This window comes from Pecten maximus, chromosome 3 (assembly GCF_902652985.1).
Source record: "Pecten maximus chromosome 3, xPecMax1.1, whole genome shotgun sequence".
NCBI lineage: Eukaryota > Metazoa > Mollusca > Bivalvia > Pectinida > Pectinidae > Pecten > Pecten maximus.
The window spans coordinates 23,742,298-23,762,461 of record NC_047017.1 but is presented as its reverse complement, the minus strand read 5'-3'; the positions used below and the strand labels follow the sequence as shown (position 1 = coordinate 23,762,461).

Below are 20,164 nucleotides of genomic sequence, written 5' to 3'. Positions count from 1 at the left end.
ATTAATAGTGAATGTTTATTGATTACAGAAAACCTCAATACACACTTGCAATACTGTTTCTTTATGAGAACATTCATTTCTCAAACAAAATTATTTTTAAAAATGTAATTTTATGGTAAATGTGCAACAAAAATAATTTTATGCACGCTCCCATGACAACCATGGAAGTTCATGGATGTGGGTTATTTTCCAAAACAAATGCTATTGTCGGACTGAACAAGAATTGTGAGTATTGTAAAAGCCATTCAGGTCCCTGCTAAAAGTAAGTGGACGGACTGACAGACAGAATTGGAGGACACCTGTACAGCAACAAACAATCACACAAAATTAGAATTAGTGATTCTTTAATCCTTTCTTAGTTCCTGTACAACAGCTGACAAGAGAAAGAGCATGGTATATCCGATACAACATGTTACTGTAACATAACAAATCATGTTTATGTAATTCCAAGGTTAAGTAAGGACAATTATTTGATTTCCTGGAGCCCTCTATATAACATTGCTCTTTATTTTACTAGAATGATACAAATTACAAGACTCCCTTCCCCAGCCAATAACCAAATCTTGAAAACCTTTTTCAGATTTAGCTGTCCATGAGAAACATTACAGATTTGCTACACACATATATATCGCATTCCAACAGAAATAATCGTCACTCTGTATACTTCAAACAAATTCTATCAATAAAAGAACAGTTTCAATAAATTTAAAAATGTGTTACTTACCAGGCCCTGGAATCACAAAACTTTCTCAAAATATGCCAATCCATAAATACATAACTCAAAATATTGGTGTATCATATCTCAATCAAGTTTTATTTAATACAACTTTTTTTGACTTGAGACTGAATAAACATCTGATCTAGATTACATCATATTCAAAGTAAAATGGGAATTCAAAGAGTATCTATTTTAAAGTACTGTGATACCAGGGCCAAAATTTCAAAATAAAAACTAGGATTTCAAAGATCTCCACTTGTTGCTTTTGAAATGTTTTTAATATTTGCATATTATACCATTCTAACACAGGTTGCATCATTCAATTTTTCATATCTAGAGGAAAAGCAAATAGGATTGAAACATTCTAGTTTAAAGACTGTTCTTGCATATTAATATGTACAATTGGAAAAACCAATATTTCAAAATTTTATTTGACACCTATCTTTGTCACCAAAAAGAAATTATGCAAGACTTCATATTTCTTTGCAACAAAAATTCACTGATCCTTGAAGAGGTTGCCGAGAAATAAATTGTGCCTGAAGATCACCGTGAAAATACTCTACATGTGAACGTCAATAAAACCTTGAGAACAGCTGTACACAAATTTTTTCTTAATATTGCTGTCCTGGCTAGTTTACATATATAGTTTGTTTACTTCAGAAGCAAACATTCAATTTTATATGCAATACCATAACGCGTAGACCATGATGTGACATTAATTGTGGAAAAGAGAAATATTTACAGGGAAACGAGGAGACAGGTGAATCCACACCGATATGTTTTCAAGGTCTCGTTATACAAATGACCGGTAAATCCCACCACCCATGTACAGTCATTATAAGTGCCTCACCAATCATACAGTGGATCTACCTGAAATGGGCCTAACCTGTTCATTTACTGAACGTTAAGTAGTTACAAACTTTATAACATCATGCGAGCCTTACACTTTATATACATTTGAAAGACCTGAAAATAAATCTTAACTTTGAAATATTATCATGCAAGCATGACATTCATATACAATTCAAAGACCTAAAAATAAATCTTTATGAAATGGTATTACATTAGTACTATCACTAGGTTACGCAATCTTACAGTTCAAGGGAGGTAATCAAGAAACCATATCACTGAACCAGGAGAACAGATAACAAGTAAATGATGACAATGGTTGTGGAGACATTTTTAAAAACACTTCTGGGAGTATTCATTGATAGCATAACACTACAAACTTCTCAGCAGATCACTTAACAAAACACTCAGTTTGACACAAAATCAGAACTGATGCAAAATCTGTTTCAAACCAATTCGAAACAGGTATATGGATGATGAAAACATGAGGACAAATAAAGCTCACAAAAAATAAAGATTATAAAAACTCTGATATAAAACGAAAAACACAAATGACTTTTTGATGATTTGGTAGCACCTGAAATTGAATCAGACTCGCTTTAAAAGTTCTAATTGTAATGAAAACATGATGCTAATTCATTCTTCCAGAATATTTTTTCTTCCAGAATATTTTTTACAAGATTAATCTTTAGTTCAAATGGGATCATATAATTTCTAACAATCTGAAGCTTTAATGGCCATACATCTGTATGTTTTCCCCTGTATCAACAAAGTAATTGTTCATATAGGTTTGTGTTTGGGAAATTTGCTTCCTTATTTCAATTCTCCTCAAAACTTTTTGCTATTTCCTTTTAATTGTCATCCTTCACCCAATCCTCTTCATCATCTCTTTCTCTGCCTCATCATGAAACTCTTAATCAAATTATATATCTTGCTCAATCCATTTTGCTTGTAATCTAATTTGACAATCTCACAATGACTTGTATACATATTGTTCTAATGTTTTGAAATAATTTTCATTTCTGTTATTCTCAGTTAAAGTTTCCAAGTCTTTTTCTTGTTTTGTAATGGAATTTCCCCTAAAGCTTGCTGTTTTCAAACTCAATACAGCATTGTCACATTTCAATCTTACATATATTCTGTATCATGTGAAATTTCAATGAAATTGGTTAGAGGTTTCTGGAAAGTGTAAAAATGTAACATGTTCACAGACGGATGATGCCTTCTGTCGGAAAAAAGCCAATCGCAACAGCTTTGTCTTAGGCGACCTCTCCCCACAATTATTATTATTATTATAAAACACCATTTAAATTTTAAATTCTATTAGCCTACTATACTTTATTTCTGGAGTTATCCGTTGGATATTATTTTTACTTGAACATCCCTAAATTTTTTAATCCCATCTATTTTAAAAATAAATTCTTCTCAAATATAGACTTAGACTGATGTAAGTATATAATTTTTATACTAAATACAGCTGTTGGATTACCTTTGTATAATGTAAAAAGCAACGGGATATGATATCTATATTGTGGAAATTTAGGTATTCTTGAAACAAAGTTACATAAAATAGTTATATACATATGAGGGTTAAAAATACATATTTAATAGAACATTTAGTTTAGTCAGGAGTTAAATTTTACCTTTTCTCTTTAAAATCAAAGGCAACTATCATCCAGGTACCTACCTGGTTTATATAAATGCATTAATGCTCTAAAAATCTTAGACACAGAAATTTTCTAAAAAATATAATTCTAAAAAGTAAGAACTGATTGACCAGAATCTGTCGGATCTTGATAGTCCAATATATAAATCAGGACATGGCACGTATAAAACAGATCGAGGCGGTTTGTTATCACACATTATGGAAAAGGTAAGAGAGAAAATAGATATTAAACCTTGGTGAATATTTTGTGTTACCCTCAACTTCAATACAGACAGATATACAATTGTACGACTAAAAATATCAGGCACACCATATTCAAAAATATAAGATGATGACCAACACCTCTACAATAATCCCTGTATTCCAGTTACAGATGACGTCATGAAGCCCTAACTAGGGCACAAGGTCAGCAGGAGCCCACTTCAATGATGGAGTCTCTCGACTGCCCGACACCTATCCATTTCACTGTAAAATTGTATTGTAATATCTTAAAAGTAACAATATAAAACATTCAAATAAATTCCAGAGTGTTAATAAATTTTATCATTTGTGAAACAAATTTATTACTGTTCAAACTTTAGGAACATTACATACAAAATGTTTGCAGATTAACCTCACTGTATATTCATACGACTATTTAAACATAAAAGCTTTCTATGTATTTTACTCCAACATACATTTTCCTCACTCTTAAATGTGAAATGATATAAACAATTTGAAATTGTAGAAAGTAAAGCTACCTGGTACTTCCATCAACTTTTCCACTCTTCTGATGTAACTTTGCGCATTCTGGGGCAGTTCGGAAAACTTCCTTGCTGAGGAGGTGTCCTCTTCCCATCCAGGCAGGGTTTCATATACTACTTCAATTCGCTTCAAGTCCTCATCCAGTGCTACAACACAAAATATCATGCTCAAAACTGATATATGACCTAAGTTACATTGAACTTTGAACTATGACTCACTCAGAGAAACAAGACTTCAGCTTTCGTTTATCTCCAAAGCAAGATTTTCCCAAATCAGATAATATACGATCCTAAATGATACTGATGCTATGTAAAGAAACTGCATCAAACTATTAAAACAATTGTGTGATACAAAAACATAAAACTGTGGACCAATAATAATACTGTTATCTGATACACTGTTGACTTACCTGGGAAGCTTTCATACTCCTCACCATCAAGGATGTACTTCACACCAATCTTCACCTCCTTGAATGTATCAAGTATATCCAGTTTGGTGATAGCAACACTGCAATTACAAGTGAGACAGCAAAACTCAGTCGAGGTAAACAGGTATCATTTTTATGGAAGGTGGGAGATCCAACATCAGTGTATACAGTTCGGTATGGTTGTGTGTATCATTTTTAGTTTTTCTATACTTGCTTTTGAAACCTTTTTCAAACTTTCAGAAATATATCTGTGTTCTTGTTTATCTGATGTAAGAGATCTTGTGCCATAAAATATGGTAACATTGAACACTATGGATACTCACGCAGTAAAACCATTGATCATGTTGGAGTACTTCAACATGACCATATCTAGCCAGCCCACTCGCCGCCTGCGACCTGTGGTGACTCCGTACTCATGACCTCTATCAACCAGAGTTTGACCTTTTTCCTGTAACATCAAGGTGAGCTAATCTTCAGTATCCCTTATCACTCAAGTTCAAATTCTTTCATAAGGACATCACCTGGATGTACATGATTTTTTAATAAAGCCAATACATGCAAGTTCTGTCTTCTGACTATCTTATAAACTGATCTTACATCTGTAAGTTCTGACTATCTTATAAACTGATCTTACATCTGTAAGTTCTGATTATCTTATAAATTGATCTTACATTAGTAAGTTCTGACTATCTTATAAACTGATCTTACGTCTGTAAGTTCTGACTATCTTATAAACTGATCTTACATCTGTAAGTTCTGATTATAAACTGATCTTACATCTGTAAGTTCTGACTATCTTATAAACTGATCTTACATTAGTAAGTTCTGACTATCTTATAAACTGATCTTACATCTGTAAGTTCTGATTATCTTATAAACTGATCTTACATCTGTAAGTTCTGACTATCTTATAAACTGATCTTACATCTGTAAGTTCTGACTATCTTATAAACTGATCTTACATCTGTAAGTTCTGATTATCTTATAAATTGATCTTACATTAGTAAGTTCTGACTATCTTATAAACTGATCTTACGTCTGTAAGTTCTGACTATCTTATAAACTGATCTTACATCTGTAAGTTCTGATTATAAACTGATCTTACATCTGTAAGTTCTGACTATCTTATAAACTGATCTTACATTAGTAAGTTCTGACTATCTTATAAACTGATCTTACATCTGTAAGTTCTGATTATCTTATAAACTGATCTTACATCTGTAAGTTCTGACTATCTTATAAACTGATCTTACATCTGTAAGTTCTGGCTATCTTATAAACTGATCTTACATCTGTAAGTTCTGATTATAAACTGATCTTACATCTGTAAGTTCTGACTATCTTATAAACTGATCTTACATTAGTAAGTTCTGACTATCTTATAAACTGATCTTACATCTGTAAGTTCTGATTATCTTATAAACTGATCTTACATCTGTAAGTTCTGACTATCTTATAAACTGATCTTACATATGTACGTTCTGACTATCTTAAAAACTGATCTCACATCTGTAAGTTCTGGCTATCTTATAAATTGATCTTACATCTGTAAGTTCTATCTTATAAACTGATCTTACATCTGTAAGTTCTGACTATCTTATAAATTGATCTTACAACTGTAAGTTCTGGCCATCTTATAAACTCATCTTACATCTGTAAGTTCTGGCCATCTTATAAACTCATCTTACATCTTTAAGTTCTGTTGGGAATCCACCACTGCCCACCCTTGTGAGATAGGCCTTGACGACACCAAACACATCCCCTAGAACATGAGGTGGGATTCCTAGCCCAGTACAGATACCTCCAACACTGCAGTTTGATGAGGTCACATATGGATACAGACCTGCAACACCCAAACAAATTTTGCCAAAATGTCCATCGAGTCTACATCAAAATTATTCTTTGAACCATTTTTTTTAAACATATTGACACATTAAAATGATTTTTTTTTGAAATAGTTAAGTAATATATCAAAGTCTGACATTGTATTATCTTAGTAAACATCTTATATTGATCCAAAACTGAACACTAAAATTACAACTATCAGATTGTCCTTCAGACTTTTTTTCCAATCAAAGATCAAAATAAGTGTACCAAAGTCAATGTCAAGGACATTGGACTGAGCTCCCTCTATAAGTATGGTCTTGCAGTCAGTAATGGCCTTGTGGAGGTAGGGGATGGTGTCTCGTACCATGGGACGAACCTCTTCCCGCAGGACCTAGTAAACAAGCATTGTACAGATTTGTCACCTTGATAGTACACTAGAGTAGCTGGTCAATTAAAGGTTCTATATATGATAATCATTATCAAGCCAATCAAAGTTATTTCTTCAGTGAGTGCAATCCATGTTTTTTTTTAAACAATCCCTCTAATGCTCAGTTACAATGGCAGAGCATACAGACACCAAAATTACATACAGGGTGAGCAGACACATTGACTTCTGTATCAAATACATGTATGAACAGCGTTAAGGAAAAAACATGAAAGCACTCATCCATGTGACCTTGTGTGAAATTCCTGAAAGTGTGTTTGAAATCAAAAGTTTGATAAAGATATTAGCGTTTACTGGATTACAGGTAAGTTAATTATCATATATACAGGCCATTACTATGTATACTGGATTACAGGTAAGTTAATTATCATATATACAGGCCATTACTATGTATACTGGATTACAGGTAAGTTAATTATCATATATACAGGCCATTACTATGTATACTGGATTACAGGTAAGTTAATTATCATATATACAGGCCATTACTATGTATACTGGATTACAGGTAAGTTAATTATCATATATACAGGCCATTACTATGTATACTGGATTACAGGTAAGTTAATTATCATATATACAGGCCATTACTATGTATACTGGATTACAGGTAAGTTAATTATCATATATACAGGCCATTACTATGTATACTGGATTACAGGTAAGTTAATTATCATATATACAGGCCATTACTATGTATACTGGATTACAGGTAAGTTAATTATCATATATACAGGCCATTACTATGTATACTGGATTACAGGTAAGTTAATTATCATATATACAGGCCATTACTATGTATACTGGATTACAGGTAAGTTAATTATCATATATACAGGCCATTACTATGTATACTGGATTACAGGTAAGTTAATTATCATATATACAGGCCATTACTATGTATACTGGATTACAGGTAAGTTAATTATCATATATACAGGCCATTACTATGTATACTGGATTACAGGTAAGTTAATTATCATATATACAGGCCATTACTATGTATACTGGATTACAGGTAAGTTAATTATCATATATACAGGCCATTACTATGTATACTGGATTACAGGTAAGTTAATTATCATATATACAGGCCATTACTATGTATACTGGATTACAGGTAAGTTAATTATCATATATACAGGCCATTACTATGTATACTGGATTACAGGTAAGTTAATTATCATATATACAGGCCATTACTATGTATACTGGATTACAGGTAAGTTAATTATCATATATACAGGCCATTACTATGTATACTGGATTACAGGTAAGTTAATTATCATATATACAGGCCATTACTATGTATACTGGATTACAGGTAAGTTAATTATCATATATACAGGCCATTACTTAGACTCATACAATAACAAAATCAACCTGTCAGGACAAGTAAACTGAAATCTATTTGTAAGCATAATTGGACAAGACTTTAAATGTCCATTGTAACCAATATAAATAAGGTTGACAAACCAGTACAACATGAAAACATTCAGCTTTTGTTCAACCAAAATACGTACTTCATAGCGTTTCAGTTCCTCTTCAACGTTGACTACTTCTTTCAGCTCAGGAAACTGCCGGATATAGAAGTCTACCAGCTTGCGAAAACTATTCATAAAGAAACAAAAACAAAGTATTAGTAATTTTTCCCTGGGCACATTTAATACATTGTTTGATTATACAACATAGTGGATTATATAACAATTTTGTACAGATACCAGGTTTAAGGCAAGGCACATACATGTCCACTTCTCCATTTAGTTATTTATCTGTAAGTAACAATATACAAAATCATATGCAAGAAATTATACAATGGAAAAAAAACTTTCCCAACCTCAATATGACCAATAATACAAGCAATATGCACATCTGCTGTAGGCTTAAATTACCGTAGAATAGGTTCTATAAACTAAAGGTAAGGAAGTCCTAATACACTCTTCCTTTGTTGGAAGCCGAGATTACAAAATGTCAGCGTTTTGTAAACTTCAAAGTCATGTAAAAAGACCTGAAGCCGATAGAAAAAGGAAGTTAGAAGTTAGAAGAAAATACAAAAGAAAGACAGGAAAAGACCGTGTAGACTATCAAAACATGATGAGACCATGATGATGTAAGTTAATGTACTTACTGTTCTGAAAAATAGGAGTAGTCACCAAGAAGATCAGCGATTCGTAAACCGTTCCTCGTTGCCTGACAATACAGAAGATGACTCTTAGTTTATCTAGCACACTTGAAACGCAAGAAGTTTCTGGTCAGCTGGACTTTATACACATCATTTATAGAACATGACACATATTTATACACCTATAATAAATCTCTACCATATATTGGTTGATGTTAAAGACCAGTAACCTAATGTAGTAGTAAGGTATTTCTTTAATACAATTTTGGTGGCTTATTTTAACTTCATGGTATTCATCTATTTATCTGTGACACCAAGTACCAAACATCTGTTGTGGTTATAGTAGCCATCTTCTTTTTAAAAAAAATTTAAAAGTGTTGCAGTATGTATTGATCTGCATGACCTATTCTAGTAACTGAACCATTTCACCTGGCTGTAATGCTAAATGGTTATAAAAATATTTGTATCAGACATTGGTGTACAGCCAAGGTTAAAATCAACAGTGACTTTATAAGTTCTCCAGCATAGATTTTGCATACCTTAGATGAATATGCCGGGCCGATACCCTTTTTCGTAGTACCGATTCTGGAATTTGCACAAAACATGGTATTTAGTTTTTTGCCTGAAAACAAATCATAATATAACTGCATTGACAACATGCTAATTGTCCTTTTTCTTCCAATTAAATCACACTTCTATTTCAATTAAGTTGGATATGCAGGTGGGAATGTCCCACAATTACCATGAAGATATCTTGTTGTGATTAGGGCTCTGAATTCATCTCCTGTGTAAAATGTAAATTCAATGAAAACATTGATCATTATTTAAATAGAGAACAAAATTACTTTCTTACTTAAAAGTAGTGCCTGGGTAAAGAAGATGTAGACCTTATTTCACAAAATTGTTATTAAATTAATGGCTTAATAGTTTTTAAGAATTATTTTACTTACAAGTTTTTTCCTCTGTTTTGTTCTTGCATACCGTCAACTTGTTGGTGCAAATCAAACACTGAAATAAACAAGTGGTAGATTCTCTCTTGGTAAAAATGAAACTAGTCTTTTGAGATACCAGTATACATGGACAATTACTGTTAATTTGAATACCTCCATAGGGTGGTACTTCAGAATTCACATCATATCTCTGTGACAATGTTCTAAGTGGTTTATACATTATGCCTTTGTAAGACTTGTACCAAATAAGTGAACCTCATTACACACACCTAAACCTGGACCAATACACTGCACTCCTCCAGAAGACGGATTCAAAACAAATTTTTTGAAAAATTTGGGCAGAGTAGGTCCTACATTATACGAAATAAGTTTTTGCATGCTCTAAAAATAACAACTCTACTGTTGATTAAAATGCTAAAAACTGGCAAACTGTCAACATTTAATCAGTCAAAAGCCTAAGATAAACAAGAATGATGTGTAACACATCAAAACAAAGACAAACTGTTCTAAACGAAGGTCTAAGTCTAACAACTATGACAAACATGCATAACAATACAAACACATGGATACAGTGATAACCTTTCCCCTGTCTGCTGATAGCCTAAGCCTAATGACTGCGATAAAACATACAATTTGTAAAAAGATAACCTTGAAGGTCAGAAAAGTTCATGAATGATAGAAATAATGAAATGGACACTGTATATAGCCAGGACAGAATAAAAGGGGAAATATTTACTCCTTAATAATGCATGATTTATCACATGGATCACTAAACATCAAAATACTAAATAATGAATGTTTGCATCTCCATTTCAAATCTCTCGACGATAGCATGTGTAAAACTTGTAACATTCTATCTGTAACTGTACCTTAGCAATCAATTATTCATAGCTCCTACCACACAAGCTGTATGAAGCGTAAACATCACTGGATAGAAAACCAAGATCAAGGAAACAACCAAAGTCATGCACCTGACCCTCAAGGTCATAGAACAGAAACTTCTGTCAACAGTCTACAGGAACAGAATCAATAAAATATTGCCTGCTGATTTGTACAGGTGGGAAAACTGAAGAACAAGAGCCAAGAAATCTTCTATTGACTGGTAACACTACAATACTACAAAACTAGTAACATTGTTGTTCAAATTTTCTATCAATATTTGAAAAGTGCATTATACCGATGCTTTGTCCCAAAATCAATTGATGTCAACTGACACTCATGGCCCACAGGATAGAAAACCGACTTCTTATACTCAAAACCTGAGCAGGAAATGTATCCATGTTTCAAAATTCGAACGAGCAGGGAATATACCCATGTTTTAAAATTTAAAATGAAAAGAAATAACTGCATATGAATGACTACTTAAACTTATTGAACCACTTGAACATTGTCAGGATGTGAATTCTGTAGTACTTACCCAGGGATATGCTACAACTCGCAGCACTAGTTAAAACAAGAGGTGAACCAGTCAAGTGTCATTCCCTCCTAAAAGAACAGAAAGACAGAATTTTTTTTCAAAAACATGGATCTTCATTGGTAAAGTCTTTAAATACCCACATACATCATAATATTACATACAGTCTTTGGTCGATAAAAACTATCATTCTAAAATTTGGAAAGACAATCATAAAAATTCTTTGAAATATATAGTCAATCTTTATCCAGGGGCCACATTGATCAGTAAGTTCATAGTGGTCTAATTGAAACAACTTCTTTTAATGAAAATAATTTATCAAGAAGTCTTGAACATATGTGCAAGTCCTTAGAAACATGTACTTGTGTAAGGCTATGAGGGCTATATTTGTATACCTACCTAGATGTGCTCTTGTGGAGATTATCAAGCGCTTCTTCAGGTCAGTCAAACCCTTGTCCTCATTCTTTTTGATCTCTTCAAACAAATTTGGCAGATGAATCACAACTCCATTGCCTGTAAACAAAATGAAATTGCTTTAACAAATGTTGCATTACTTTTGAATTTTTCACAGGTCTGGTTTACAAACTAGATAATTTGGCCACATTACAACATCATAAGTAATTGACAATAACTTGAATTCCACCTGCAAATAAGTTCTGCATGTTTGCATACCCAAAAGCAAAACAAGCACACTTTTGCAAACTGCATATCTATCCTGTATCAAAAACGTCCAGGGGACTAACACAACGTAGGGGGTGGGCTTATTGTAGAGCAACAAAAAGAAGCATTTTATTCAACTACAACACTTTTTGACAGTCATGTATATATAATGCTGAGGAACCGAACTCCAAACAGACATTATATACCTATGACAACAAAAAAATCTAGAAGGCCTAGCACAATCACTCTAATTTGAGGTATTACCATACTCACTAAACTTATCTTAGGTCTTACCTATAACAACCACACAATTGCTGTTGACGATAAGACAGGGCAGAAGGTGACTCACGCTCCATTTAAAAGTCTTACCTATAACAGCCACACATTTGCTGTTGACGATACCGCTGGGCAGAAAGTGACACACGCTCCATCTAAAAGTCTTACTACATTCATTCTAACTTAAAGTCTTACCTATAACACCCACACAATTGCTGTCGACGATACCGCTGGGCAGAAAGTGACACACGCTCCATCTGAAAGTCTTACTACATTCATTCTAACTTAAAGTCTTACCTATAACACCCACACAATTGCTGTTGACGATACCACTGGGCAGAAGGTGGAAGTCGTATGCCTGGTCCTTCACCACCACTGTGTGTCCTGCATTGTTTCCTCCCTATCAAACAAACCAGAGATATAGTTGGTCAAGTGTTCCAACATTAACAAGTCATATTTCTAAAATTACTGTTAGTATTCGAAAAAGCAACATGTCGTGAATGTGAAGCAGGAATATTTATGATCTTCCAAATGCAAACTTAAGCTTCATTTAATCAGAATCGGGATAAATTGTGATACACTTATAAGTAAGGATACACTGCATTGTCCTATTTAAAATACTATGCATTACCATGGTAGATGTTGTTGATCAATAATTTACACAATATGTAACAATCTGTGCTCACGCTATCGATCGCATTTTGCGAATCGTAATCACTAATTGCTAAAATAAAATTAATGAATTTTGCAACTTTTGCGAAAATGGATTTATCCCGAATAAATATGAAATATGGACACCCATGCATCTTATTGTTTAATTTCAACACTTACAGTACTTGTTTAAATAGCGAGGTCATTGTAAATTCATCCGAGTCTGTCTGTCATCGAACTCTAGTGTGCGTGTGGGCGCACATGTTACATGTCTAAACGAAAGGAAGTACATAAATTCCGTCCGAGTCATTTGAGCGTTTGTTTGTTTGGCAACTTCCGGAAGCATGTTGGTAACCCAGATGTAAACAATGCAGATAGCCTATAATGGCAGACGAATTTAGCAATTGTCTTATCCCAAAAGATTTGTCAGTGCCTGGGACATATCAAGCACTGAAGACTACAGGCAATGGCAATTGTCTGTTCAATGCCAACGATAGTATTGCAAGTCTAACACATTCAGATAATGTTGCAAGAACATTTACTACAGCAACATTGGACAAATATGACGTCCGTAAATGAGCTGAGATTGTCATTGTAAAAAAAAATTCTGAGACGATTTATGAATGAAACATTATGTTCAAGTAATTGATTTTTTCAGATAAATTTGTAGATATGTTCAAAAGTACCAGCCTATAGATTAATGAGATTTATGGCAGTACCCCGGCTGTGTGGAAAAGTGTTAAAGAGCACAGAGGTCAGACTGAATTAATGAGATATGTCACTTTCCCTTGCTATGTGGATAGTATAAATACAGGTTATCTGATATATTGCAGTCAGATGAGCTAGTTTTGGTAATGAAAAATTAATAATTTTAAAAATCTAGCTTTTATAATAGAACTGTGGAAATATATACTACATAAAAACAGATGACATGTAATGATTTCATTGATTTAATTTTGTCTGTCTTTTTTATTTTGAACAAGAGGATCAGAGATCCGAGGTCCTCTGCGGACAAGTGTTCTGGTCCCTCAAAATTAATTCTCATGAAAAGGCGTCGATCTGATTTTGGTTTTCCTTTAAGTAGACCTATGTTGACTTGACAGTCGGTGTCCGGCTCGGCGACTGAAGGTGGCGGAGATACCGACGTAGCAGGCTTTGTCCCGACAATCGGAAGTGGACTGGCATGTACTATGGGTTCTGATAATGCCGTCTGTGTTGGTGTTTTGGGTTTAAATAGTTCAGTCAGGGTTTTGGAGCCCTTGCTGTCGGATAATCTATTTTCTTTGCGTAGTACTTGCCATTATATTAGGCCGCCATTTTATGGCGATTCGTGATCACCCAAGCGTTTGCACATTACTTGTATACTAATGCCAAAAACAGCGACCGGGTCAAAATATCCGGAATTGAAATCGGTAATTATTTGGGAATTTCGGCGGGACAATTGGGATTTTTTTTAATGAAATCTCATTGGGAATGGGATCGGTACCCGACCCTATTTATATAGGCTGAAAAATCACTGCAGGGGTTTATGAGAAGAAGTCGAAAATTTAAGATGTTTCTGGATGCATGACTGACAAAAGGCGATTAGAATTGGTCACTTGAGACTTTCTCTCAGGTGACCTGAAATGGACAGCAATCTTCTGTGTTGTTATCTTATCAGTTCATGTATACATGTGACACTGTCACTTGCAAATATGTCAAGTGATAAACAGTCTTAAAGAGCCTACAGTACCAATTAGCATAAATTAAACTACAAACAATTTCTATTTTTCTACCTTGGAAAATCTGTAAGATATCTACACTAACCTGAAATAAGTTCAGTGATATAACATGATTTAAAATCAATACTAAGTACTATATAAAATTTTCAAAATCTAATACTTTCTATTTTGGAATATTTCCAATTAAAAGCTAAAATTAACGACTAATGCACAGCAATCCTTTTTATCCAATTAATCTTGCTATACTTATGTATTTACAGGTACAAACACATACACCCACATTAGGGTGTGCTAAGACCCTTGCTAGGACAGTGTTTCTTGATTTTGTACATGATTGCCTGCTATGTAATCGCCTTGTTGTGGTTGTATCAATTACACCCTGGTCTCTCCAGCAGTAGGAATCTCTATGTTTGTATACATGACACAGTTCTGATGTTCATCCAAAGGAATATGGCACACTTTCAGGAGTTCATACTGAGCTACAGACTTTATTAATTAGGCATAATACTAGGGAAAACAGCCACCTACACACACAACCCACTAACAGTGTTACTGTATATACCTAGCTAGTATACGTACAGCACTACCAGCAGGTTGCATAGATTTTCCAGCTTCATAGCCTGAAGCAACATCTAGACATTATAATCCCCTTAGCTCTGGGTTTAAACTTTTGGTCCTAATGATTGTCTGACCAGACGGACATTGCCCTGACCACATTATTCAGATATTTCTCATGTCCTGGCAGTGTTGTCAATAAGAAAAGTCACCCAGCAGGTATTTGATGTCATACAACTGCTAATGTTAAAAGCAACAATTTGAATGACGGGTTCCAAAATTCTTACTTCTCACCTGCCTATGGAGCAATTAGTTGTAGAAGTTTGCAGTGAAAATCACTCAAACTTGAAGACAGTTTTGATGCTAAAATAGTAACAGTATATATATTGATATATGTATTCATTAAAACCTGCTGTATCTTTTAATTATGGTTGTCAATCTGTTTTCATGACCATTTGAGGTAAACTGTGTTAAAGATAATAACAAAATGTGTATCGTTAAATAGAGGTGCGCGATAATATCGAAATACCGGTATACCGCGAATTTGGCAGGTCGATACGATATACCGGTACACAAACCCTGGAAACCGGTATATCGCGATGGTTAACAAAAAGGCATATTAATCACTGATTTAACATTATGTGTTGGCACCAATAGCGTAAATTACTTATGTAAACGTGAAAGAAACACACGAGAACGTCATTATGTCGTATTGGTGGGGCGCTTGTTTCGTTGTCTCTAAAGCGCTTGGCCGTATGGGACATCTACGTTAAAATCAAGCACTTTCGAGATTATGATTGTTTACTAGAAACGAAAAATGGCGGACGACGAGCAAGTTGATGGTACTAAGGTCAATAATATTGCAATACGTATTGCAAGTTTCTGTTGAATATTGCAATATATTGCAATACGGTTTTGGTCCGCAATACCCAGCCCTATCGTTAAACCTTGACTACACATCTAGCTCAAAAAATAGCAACTCAGGCTAGCACATGATGTGTATGTAAAAATTTAACCAGAAATAGGGTGCAATTCTCTACTCGATATAGCAACCAGATCCTATGCTGAAACAAAATCAACACAGCATTTTTGTGATTGGGTTTGGTGATGGCAGATGAGAAGAAGTCTTGCAAAATCAGTTTACTTTAACCTATAATACATGTACATGCATATGTTCAATAAACAAGAGATCCCAGAGGGATCTTGGCGCCCACCATTGAATGATCTTTATAGGTTCCATGTCAGATTGATCTTTTCTCTACTTTTCCCTTCTAAGTCTTACTAATCTGTGTAAATTCAGAAACAGCCCTCTAGTACTTTTCAAACAAGGGGTACCTATATATAAAATTTAAGATTTAGCGATAATGGCTGTCTGTCCGCCATGTTGCTTTCGGATTGGTCCCAAAATGCAACACCAGGGACCAAGGGGAACCTACATATGAAATTTGAGAAAGATCCCTTCAGCACTTTCTTAGAAATAGCGATAACAAGTTTCAATTGTCAAGATCTAAGATGGCTGCCTATCGGCCATGTTGTTTTCCGATTAGTCTCAAATTGCAATATGCATAACTAGGCACCGAGGGGAACCTACATATGAAATTTGAGAAAGATCCCTTCATTACTTTCTGAGAAATAGCGATAACAAACTTCAATTGTCAAAATCCAAGATGGCTGCCTGTCGGCCATGTTTTTTTCCGATTGGTCTCAAAATGCTTTATGCATAACTAGGCAGCAAGGGGAACCTACATATGAAATTTGAGAAAGATCCCTTCAGTACTTACTCAGAAATAGCGATAACAATTTTCAATTGTCAAAATCCAAGATGGCTGCCTGTCGGACATGTTGTTTTCCGATTGGTCTCAAAATCCAATATGCATAACTAGGCAGCAAGGGGAACCTACATATGAAATTTGAGAAAGATCCCTTCAATACTTTCTGAGAAATAGCGATAACAAACTTCAATTGTCAAAATCCAAGATGGCTGCCTGTCGGCCATGTTGTTTTCCGATTGGTCTCAAAATGCAATATGCATAACTAGGCAGCAAGGGGAACCTACATATGAAATTTGAGAAAGATCCCTTCAGTACTTTCTGAGAAATAGCGATAACAAACTTCAATTGTCAAAATCCAAGATGGCTGCCTGTCGGCTATGTTGTTTTCCGTTAGGTCTCAAAATGCGATATGCATAACTAGGCACCAAGGGGAACATACATATGAAATCTGAGAAAGATCCCTTCAGTACTTTCTGAGAAATAGCGATAACAAGAATTGTTTACGGACGGACGGAGGGAGGGACGGACGGACGGACGGACGACGGACCACGGACGCAGGGCGATTTGAATAGCCCACCATCTGATGATGGTGGGCTAAAAATCTGAACTTCTGTATATAAGGCTTTGCTTTTTTCTTTGAGTTTCAAGCAAATTCATCATGGCTCAACAAAATTAACCATTCGGTCGAGATATAAAATGTTAACCTAAATATGTCAGGAAAGCAGGGATATAAATTCCACAAATCTGCTTGTTTTATCTTCAGTTTTAATTAATGAGTGGTTTAAAATGTATATTATATATCAATCAGATTAGTGCTGTACCACAATATGTACAGGTGTATGAAAGACACAATTTCAGCATGCACATGTGAATTCTGATGCCACAAATTTCAAGTTAGTCTATAAGTTTTTATATTCTAACATATACATGTACCTTTTTAATTTGATTTTGAACAGGTTGGGAACTCCACAGAAAATCAAGTCTTAGTTTTGTGTGCCAAATGTATATTATGATTGAGATTGCCCTTTATGATTTTGGTTTATAATATACTTGATTAATATCTGCATCTCTTTAGTCATTATAACAACAAAAAACTAATATAAGAAAAACTCTTTTCTCACAGCAAAAAAAGAACACTGGGAACACTTTATCAGAGAGCATAGTAACAATAACAAATGTAAACACATTCAAGAATAGACTGGATAAACATTGGGTTTCACAGGAACTTCTATACAACTGTAAATCCACAAATGTTTAATGAATGAATTAAGAGGTGGCTAACTGGAAACAAATTGGAAGAACAAGTCAAAAGTAAACTTTAAATGTTCCTATAATTTTTACTTTAACTGTATTTGCTTTTGAGTCTGGTGTACATGTACTGCAGAGGGTTAGAAAATTAGCCAAGCTGTACCAGAAATAAACTTATCCTAATGAAAATCAGTAAACATAAGAAAGCATGTAACTTTTATTGTTTCCCAATCTATTTTAAAAATTGTATTTATGTTTAATTAATGACGTGATACTTGATAACTTGTAGCGATATATCACCCATTCGCTTCCAGAGTAAATATCTATAAAACATATGAAAGTCTATGGAACTCATGTTAGAGGCCTTTTGGAAGCTCGACAGCTTGTAAAATTGGCACGCTGGCATTTTCCCAGATATACATAATATGTACCTCTGGCGGCGTGTTTATAGGCGACACCTATAATTATCTACCCCCTAGACAGTCTATACATTACTAGGCTACACCGACCTGTTGAGGTAGGCTAGAGTACGACGATTCGACAAATAACAAAATTCTACAGATAATTGATCTAGTGTCAATCCATTTCAGATAGAATAAACACATCAAAACACTTAGACGTCTCTTATCTCTAAAGATTGCGAAATGATTTGGAGACTTTCAAAAGAAATGAGTTAAAATTCAATGACAACCTCAAGGTCTTTGCTCGTGTTTACAACAGTACGCAAGGAAGTCTCGACACATTTGGAGATATATTGTGCTGAAACCATCGAATGAAGCTGACATCTTAATAAACATTGCTATTTAAATGAAGTTCCTTGTTTGTTTATACAGTATAACAACTTTCCATAGCTAATACAAGCGGCGGTTTATAGTCAATGAAGTCGATATCTCAGTATATTTACAACACTCCACAGGAAGATTACAAAATAATTTACCTGACATCGGCAGCAGATCTCTACGTCCGTCGCCAACATGTCGACGATTTTCCCCTTTCCTTCGTCTCCCCATTGTGTTCCTAGAACTACTTGTACAGGCACACGGGTGTTAAACCGTTGCTTTTTCATAGGAACATCGCCATTCCTCGACATGATTTCTATGTTGTTTCCACCATTCATCGCCATGACCATGCGCACATGTAAGTGGATAAAACGCGGGAAATTGTACAAGACCGTCGCGTTCGATTCGGGCGACCTGTATAATGATAGTATAGGTAATACTGTACTACCTTCTTGCTGTATTACCGGACTGCGGTACAATGGGTACCTGCCTCTGTTATCGGTGTTATAAGGCGCAAAAGGAGACGACCCAGATGTATAATTATTGACGTTTATGTAATTATAAATGGAAAGAATACGAATCAGGTTCTACTGAAACATAGTAGACTATCGCGGAGATGCCCAAACCACGATAGTTATATACAAGTATATATGTCCCTGCCGGCCCTTGCCAATAAACTTTTAACAATTACACCGAAAAAAATTTGAAAATCAACAATATCAAACTGCTCCTCCGATAAAAAAAAATAATTCAAAACACCGAATGTTTTAAATGGATAGCCATATATTATATATGATTTGATTTCGTTACACTATGGTTTTCTTTGTGAGCGCGAAATCCCTTTTGTTGTCGTCAAAACCTAAGCAGTATAAAACCGTCTCTCTTGTAAATAGTAAAGTACTGCCCCCATCCCCTATCCCCCCCCCCCCCCCCCCCCCCACCAACTTTTATAAACGCCATTTTGAAAATTTATCACTTTAATTATATATCTCAAAATATAAGATATGAACATGTGGTCGCTGTGTTGTATTGTAATAGATTTGTTGGCACGGTTTAGCCATCCGTGATATCATTTTTAAAATGTTGTATTAAAATGTCATGTCGCAATGAACAGTTTCGCACTGGTGATTTTTGCATGTAACTTGCCCAAATCTAAATGTACAGGTGGGTGATACGCTCTGTAGAGTTAGCTTTATGTTATAAAAAAGTGATCCGCTATCTAACTTTCCATCACAACCGACCGGGTGTATATAACATAGCATTCTGTAGCCCGAGTTTCCTCTGGTCCCAACACCTAGAGAAACTTGGGTTAGGAATTCTGGAGTACCTTTCACGCAATT

The 20,164-nt window shown here is 34.6% G+C and overlaps 1 protein-coding gene across 2 annotated transcripts; it reads right to left on the bottom strand.

The window, feature by feature from the left end:
* Positions 1–327: 327 nt before the first annotated feature.
* Positions 328–19,200, bottom strand: LOC117323635 (adenylosuccinate synthetase-like). Of its 2 annotated transcripts, XM_033878961.1 has the most exons (13): positions 18,983–19,200; positions 12,396–12,498; positions 11,562–11,675; positions 9,749–9,806; positions 9,338–9,383; positions 8,805–8,866; positions 8,200–8,287; positions 6,499–6,622; positions 6,093–6,247; positions 4,728–4,852; positions 4,387–4,484; positions 3,974–4,123; positions 328–3,698 (listed from the first exon to the last, which is right to left on the bottom strand). In XM_033878961.1, the coding sequence occupies exons 1-13, from the start codon at positions 19,172–19,174 to the stop codon at positions 3,640–3,642; spliced, it is 1,374 nt and encodes a 457-aa protein (XP_033734852.1). In that variant the 5' UTR covers positions 19,175–19,200; the 3' UTR covers positions 328–3,639. The 2 variants fall into 2 exon arrangements, with proteins under 2 accessions (XP_033734852.1, XP_033734853.1); XM_033878962.1 differs by lacking the exons at positions 12,396–12,498; positions 18,983–19,200 and adding an exon at positions 12,294–12,317.
* Positions 19,201–20,164: the final 964 nt, after the last annotated feature.

Coding starts and splice junctions, on each gene's coding strand:
- LOC117323635 (XM_033878961.1), bottom strand. CDS start 19,174: ATGGTCATGGCGATGAATGGTGGAAACAACATAGAAATCATGTCGAGG. Junction 11,676..12,395: donor CAATTGTGTGGGTGTTATAG/GTAAGACTTTAA, acceptor TTTTGTTTACAG/GCAATGGAGTTGTGATTCAT. Junction 9,807..11,561: donor CTCCACAAGAGCACATCTAG/GTAGGTATACAA, acceptor TGTTTATTTCAG/TGTTTGATTTGCACCAACAA.